General features: G+C 41.5%; 1 protein-coding gene across 1 annotated transcript in view; it reads right to left on the minus strand.

Annotated features, from left to right (window-relative positions):
- The window catches only part of shank1 (SH3 and multiple ankyrin repeat domains 1), a 129,786-nt gene that overhangs the window by 68,748 nt on the left and 53,538 nt on the right, over positions 1-7,500 (minus strand). The window contains exon 2 of the mRNA XM_058413909.1: positions 741-1,256. Coding sequence (XP_058269892.1) covers positions 741-1,205 — 465 coding nt within the window. The 5' untranslated portion in view covers positions 1,206-1,256. The remainder of the gene's footprint in view (positions 1-740; positions 1,257-7,500) is intronic.

Consider the following 7,500-nt stretch of genomic DNA (forward strand, 5'->3'; position numbering starts at 1 on the left):
GAGAGAGAGGGAGAGAGAGAGAGAGAGAGAGAGAGGGAGAGAGAGAGAAGGAGAGAGAGAGAGGGAGAGAGAGAGAGGGAGAGAGAGAGGGAGAGAGAGAGAGGGAGAGAGAGAGAGAGGGAGAGAGAGAGGGAGAGAGAGAGAGAGAGGGAGGGAGAGAGAGAGGGAGAGAGAGAGAGAGAGGGAGAGAGAGAGAGAGAGAGGGAGAGAGAGAGGGAGAGAGAGAGAGGTAGGGAGGGGGGGGGAGAGAGGGAGAGAGAGAGAGTGGGAGGGAGAGGGGGGCGAGAGAGAGGGAGAGAGAGAGAGTGAGAGAGAGGTAGGGAGGGGGGGGAGTAGGATAGAGGGGATTCTAGGTCTTTTTAAATCAGTTTATATATTAAATGAATTTTTAAAAGATTACATTTTTTATTACATTCCTTTGTATTATTATTATTATTATTATTAAAGTATCAACTTATTTTGATCAGGGTACACAAATTTTAAGCTTTATGAATAAAATGGTAATTCTTTACTATACATAATATTCAGTGCTTAATAATTGATGTATTACATGTTTATAAACTATCTATTACATGGTAAGAAACTACATATTATACATTTATACACTGTTTATTACTAAGATAAATGTTTAATATCTCTGAGCATTCACCAAAGAAATGTGTTTAAAAGTTTAAAGGTTGAGGTCAACATCATAACCTAATAACTCCAGCAGTGTGTGTGTGTGTGTGTGTGTCACTAACCGTCTGTTTGATATCAGGAATGCCGATACGGAACACCATCAGTGCGATGTGTGTATCATCAAGGGCGGAGCTTGACCCTCTCCTCAACCTCTTCTGCTGCTGCTGCTGCTGATTGGCTGCCGGTTGGTGGGTGGGGCCAGGATTTGAGGAATAAGGATTGGTCGTGTGCCCTGGGTTTGTAGCTCTCACAGATCTCCCAGAAGCTTTTTGCCTACGCCCTTCTGGCCTTCCTCCTCCTCCTCCTCTCCTCACCTCCTCTTCATCATCCTCATCTTCTTCTCCGTTCAGTTCTCCGTTCTCCTCCTCCTCTCCATCCTCATCCTGATACTCGTCCTCCAGCTCTTCCTCTTCTTCCCCTTCTTCTTCCTCCTCTTCCTCCTCCGCCCCTGGATACAGGTGCTGACTGTTCCCCAGCATCTTCTGCTGCTCCTCGTCACTGGAGAGGGGGCTGAGTGGCATCGTCATGGCGACAGGAAGGGTGGTACCCACAGCAACAGCATCATCCCCAAAGATGCACTTCAGAGAGGGAGAGAGAAAGAGAAAATGTCATGAGTTCTCCTAGTTCCTCAAATATTCATCATTTGCTAAGTTCTCCTAGGTTCCTCTTAAGTCTTAATCAGGTTCTCTTCATTAGCTTTAGTACTTTCTATAGATCCTCTACTTTCCTCTGGTTTTCCTTCACTTATTAAATACTTCAAGTGTTCTTTAAGCCTTTACCTACAGTCCTGCACTTTCTTGGTGCATCCTCTGGTTCTCCAGGTTCTCACAGTTTCTCTTTGTTTCCTAGTGTTCTTAGTAAAATAGTTCTTGCAGTACCCCTTAGGGGAACTGAGCAGTTCCTGCTCGGTTCCCCTAATTCCACCAGTTTACCTGCTCACTCTTAGGCTTCTATAGTTCCCCCAGTTCCTTCTTGTTCCCCTGCTTCCATGAGTTCTCCTACTTCCCTCTATTTCCCCAGGTTCCTCTGGTTCCTCTTTAATCTTTCAGTTTCCTCTTAGTTATCACTAACCTACCTACTTTCCCTAGATTTCCCAGACTCCCTGGTTCTTGTACTTTCTCAAGTTCTCCAACGTCAAATAATCCTTCAAAAAAAAAAAAAAAATAGAGGGGGAGAAAAAAACAGAACTGAGGTAATATAGGAGAACCATCACCCTTAGAACCAGCAGAACACCACCCTTAACTATTAAAAGTTCTAGATTTGTCCGAAGTGGTGTAGACTATAAACCTTCACAGCTATGTAGAAGTTTGTACCAGAGTTCTCCTCTTAAACATTTAGAAATAAGGTTCTGAGATTCTTGAAAGGGTTCTAGATTGGTGTGCAAACCCGGTTCTCCAGACAGCTTTTTGTTTTCTAAAAAACATTTGATGGGAAAAACATCTCACCAAAAATAAATTTTAGCAATAATTTAGCAGGGGGAAAAATGATTTTTTTTAATGGCTCTTTAGGGAACTGAAAATGGAACTTTCTTAGCAATTTTATTTTTAACTACACACACACACACACACACATCAGCTAGGCTAATGAACTCAGTAACTCTGAAAAAGCCAGAAGCCGATCTGGAACATTTTCACAGAAACAGCCTACAGGTTACAACATTCCCCAAACCCCCGAGAGACCAGATCGGATCAGACAAGATCGGATGAGATCGGATGAATTGCCGGAGCATCTTTATACCCTCAGGGATCTGAGGCCGAGAGAGTTCCCAACTCGAGTCTCAGTGTGAGCGGATGAAGGACAAGCCGGAACGCCACACTGTCGCTTTTTCACTTCACACCAAAAGATGAAGAAAACACAGCTGTGTGCTCTGTTCTCACTTACCTTACAACAGCTATAGGAGTCTCTCTCTCTCCTCTCCCTCTCCCCTCTCTACCTTTCTCTCTCTCTCTCTCTCTCTCTCTCCCTCTCTCCTCTCCCCTCTTCACTCTCTCTCTCTCTCTCTCTCTCTCTCTCTCTCCTCTCCTCTCCTCTCCTCTCCCCTCTTCAATCCCCCCCCCTCTGTGTCTGTGGGAGCTTAAGCGCTGCTCTTGTGCTGTTTTTATGGAGTTTTGTGGGCGTGGCTAAACGCAAATGTGCGGTGAATGTGCTTGATCATTTACAGCTCATTTGGATATATTAATATACGTGTGTGTGTGTGTGTGTACGATGAAAATGAGCAAAATTATTTATAAATTTGATGAATTTTTGGTTTAGTTTGACCACAAAAACATTTACACACAACTTAATGTAAAAATCTGGATCTTGGAATCCGAATCAGAATTCAGCCTGAGAATTTTACAGCCACTTTTAAACAAAGTGACCGAACCTGAGACTAAAAATCTCCTGAAGTAAATTAGCATAAATACTTAGCCACAGATTAGCCACAGACTTGGGGTGGAGTCAAACAAATCCAACAAATGAAATTCACAATCTCTGATAATCTGTGATTAAATAGACATTATAAATGAATACTAATGAATACTAATGAATAATAATAATAATAATAATAATAATAATAATAATAATAATAATTATTATTATTATTATTATTATTATTATTATTATTATTCATTAGTATTCATTTATTTATTTATTATTATACACAGAGAGAGTTCACTACACACACACACACACCCCACACACACACTCTGCCCTATGAAGAAATAGTCATTTTATTCCAAGACCAGAATCTGAGTGTAAAGTTCACTTCTTCCCGCGACCTCGCTGAGGAGAGCACTTGAGATTTGGAGCACAGCCTGAAGGTAAGCGAGTGTTCTTCACTTTCACACACTTCACACACTTGGTGTAGAGAGATACAGACACTTCATATTAAGTTTGTATAAAGATCTGATTGTTGTTTCTGTCCACGATGCTCAAATCTTCTACACGTTTAAATGTTGTTGGAGGAAACAATAAATAAAAGGAAAATAGAAATGTAGAAACAGAAGATAAACACACACACACACACACGAGCCAAACCCTGGCCTCATGCCTGTGCTACAATACAAAGTGCTCTACTCTATAAACACAGAGTACATAATAAACCACTGTGTGTTGTGCATTTATGGGAATATAATCAACAACAAAGTACACCGATCAGCTATAACACTGTGAGCAGTGACCGGTGAAGTGAATAAGACTGAGTATCTCCTCATCATGGCCCCTGTTAGTGGGTGAGATATATTAGGCAGCAAGTCAACATTTTGTCCTCAAAGTTGATGTTAGAAGCAGGAAAAATGGACAAGTGTAAGGATTTGAGTGAGTTTGACCAAAAGGACCAAATTGTGATGTCTAGACCACTGGATCAGAGCATCTCCAAAACTGCAGCTCTTGTGGGGTGTTCCCGGTCTGCAGTGGTCAGTATCTATCAAAAGTGGTCCAAGGAAGGAACAGTGGTGAACCGGAGACAGGGTCATGGGTGGTCAAGGCTCATTGATGCACGTGGGGAGAGAAGACTGGCCCGTGTGATCCGATCCAACAGACGAGCTACTGTTACTCAAACTGCTGAAGAAGTTAATGCTGGTTCTGATAGAAAGGGGTCAGAATACACAGTGCAGGACGGGTCAGGGCTGTTTTGGCAGCAAAAGGGGACCAAATACAGAGAACACAATATTAGACAGGTGGTCATAATGTTGTGGCTGGTTGGTGTATATTATTTTCCTTCAACATGTCCCCAAGCGTTTATTCCTCTCACACCACAACAACTTGCAAATGGTTATTTAGCTTTATGGTTATTTTAGTTATTTTTTTAAATCATATTATAACTATAAACATTGTCACTAAGCAGCTTTACAAAATAAAAAATCAGAATCTAAACTTTTACATTTAACAAATCAGTCAAGCAATTAACCAAATCAATCAACCTATCAACTAAGTAACCAATAAACTAATCAACCAAATCAGTCAATCAATCAGTCAGTCAATCAGTCAGTCAGTCAGTCAGTCAGTCAGTCAGCACACAGCAGGGATGGACTGATATCCAAGACTCTTTTCACACTTAAAAAAAGGAAAAGGAATCATTTCTTTGTTCATGGAGGGTGAAGAAGACACATTTTTTGCCTCTTTTTGAATCCTCACATTTTAATGACGGACGTTTTAAAGCCTTGTTCTGTGATGGAGTTCAGAACAGCATCTCTCTGCCCGTCTCTCTGCTCGTCTCTCTGCCCGTCTCTCTTGTTCTGTGATGGAGTTCAGAACAGCATCTCTCTGCCCGTCTCTCTGCCCGTCTCTCTGCCAGTCTCTCTGCCAGTCTCTCTGCTCGTCTCTCTGGTTCTGTGATGGAGTTCAGAACAGCATCTCTCTGCCCGTCTCTCTGCTCGTCTCTCTTGTTCTGCGATGGAGTTCAGAGGATCATCTCTCTGCTCGTCTCTCTGCTTGTCTCTCTTGTTCTGTGACGGAGTCTCTCAGCTCAGAGCAAAAAAAATCAAAACACTTTTTTAAAAAGAAAGAAGTTTTTGTTTTAAAATTCCATCAAATCAATAGGTCCTCTCTTTCATCTGATTATACGACTTTAAATCGATTTTAATTGGATGATAAAAATAAATAAATAAAGTATTATTTTATTTCCTGCAGCTGTAAGAGCAGTGAGGCTCAATGTGAATATAAAACAAAAAAAATCTTTTTATGACTTGTTTTTTCTGAGTCCCAGCAGATCTGCACTTTCTAAACTTCTGAGAGAATAACCTGCTTTCTTACAAAGAAGAAAAACTGGAAATAAATAAGGAAAGTAGAAAGGAGATAAATAAAGATTTCTGAGCCATAAACAGTCACAAAACTGTAAAGAATCTGAAAAAAAATCCCTGCAAATTCCTCAGGTTCTAAAATATTTGAGGTTTATTCATTTCTCAGACAAAAGAAGATCAGGAGAATGTCAGAAGATTGTAAAATCATCTTAAACATGTAAAATAGTCCAAATAATCTGAGTTCAAAATAAAGGAAATAAACCAAAACCATCTGAGGAACCTAAACAGCTACAGGATCATTAACACGTGTCATGAATATGCAAATTAGGGACCGCCCCCACGTCCTGCTGACAACTCTACAGTTGGGTATGACAAAAGTTAACTGCTAGTGACTAGCTGATTAATGAGGTCAGTACTGACCGTGCGCACTGTTCAGGACTCGATGTGTGGATTTTAAAATGAAAGATAATTCTGCGCTGTTTTTTAGCCGTTCTGTGTTTCATCCTCACTTTCTGTCTGGTGGATTTATGCTAATGGATTTGCCTTTCAGCTTCACATCTGTCTGTGCTTTGACCCGAGCCGTGAGTCTGGATCATTATTCATTAAAAAAAAAAAGACTAAATATAAAAAGCTGCAGCTTTCAGCCTCCTCTGGGTCTCGGAGTTTATTAGGACAGGAACGACGTCAGTGCTTCAGGTTACAATAGAGAAAGTGTGGAAGCTAATGAAGAGATCGTCTCGCATCTTTCTCGTTCATCTACACGAAAGAATGAATGAAAAGGAAGAAAGATGAGATGAGGGAAGTCGGGTTCCAGCTGCAGGGTAGAACCTTTCACTTTACAGAAATTATAATCACAGAGTCTGAGAACATGAGAAACCTAACATACAGCCGAAAAAACATGCGTTCCTGCCTCGGGGAACCTTTGAAGTTTCCACACAGAACTGGAGCCTGTGTTCCTGATTAAAAGGGTTCCACATGGAAGCCGTAAGTCAGGTGGAATTAACTCTTCAGGTTCACACACCACCGCTGATGAATGCTGCGCTCTGATTGGTCATCAGCTGTTAATTAATGGTCAGAAACAGCGGCACTGACAGATCCACAGCTGCTTTATATTAATGCGCTCGCTCTGGAACCTCATCTCATTACCACAGGAACTCAGTCAGTGTAGCTATAAATGGATAAAAGTCTAAAGTGTTTCTATTCGAAGGAGCTTCTGAGGAAGAGCTGAAACCACACAGAGATTAATTACCTTATTAAGATCACAAACACACACACACACACACACACACATGGAGAAGATCAAGTGAGAGAAGGAGAAAGAAAGAGACAGTGGAGAGAGGAGGGGGGAGAGAGAGAGAGAGAGAGAGAGAGAGATGGAGGGGCTTTAGATAAATAAGCAGGGCTGATTAGAGATGGACACTGATGCCCTTTCAGAAGCAGGTGTGTGTGTGTGTGTGTGTTTGTGTGTGTGTTTCACTCTCTGTTTTTTTTAACAGACTTAAATTTAATCTTCAGGAGATTTGAGATGGATTTTATCTGCATTACAAACAAAACTATTCTTCTAGTTTAAACATTCACTCACTCACTCTCATTTTCTCTGAGTGAAAAGGAGTGATGGAGTGATGCAGTGAGAGAGTGATGAATGGTTAAAGTGATGGAGTGGAGTGATGGAGTGTTGGAGTGATGCAGGGTTGGAGTGATGGAGTGGAGTGATAATGTGGAGTAATGGAGTGGAGTGATGGAGTGAGAGAGTGATGGAGTAGTGGATTGAGAGAGTGATGGAAAGATGGACTGAGAGAGTGATGGAGTGAGAAAGTGATGGAGTGATAGAGTGATGGAGTAGTGGAGTGAGAAAGTGAGAGAGTGAGTGTGAGTGAGTGATGAAGTGAGAGAGTGATGGAGTGATGGAAAGATGGAGTGAGAGAGTGATAGAGTGATGGAGAAGTGGAGTGAGAGAGTAAGAAAGTGAGAGAGTGATGGAGTGAGAGAGTTATGGGGTGTTGGAGTAGTGGAGTGAGAAAGAGATGGAGTGATGGAGTGAGAGTGATGGAGTAGTGAAGTGAGAGTGTGAGAAATTGAGAGAGTGATGGAGTAGTGGAGT

The sequence above is a fragment of the Hemibagrus wyckioides genome, linkage group LG02 (assembly GCF_019097595.1).
Source record: "Hemibagrus wyckioides isolate EC202008001 linkage group LG02, SWU_Hwy_1.0, whole genome shotgun sequence".
NCBI lineage: Eukaryota > Metazoa > Chordata > Actinopteri > Siluriformes > Bagridae > Hemibagrus > Hemibagrus wyckioides.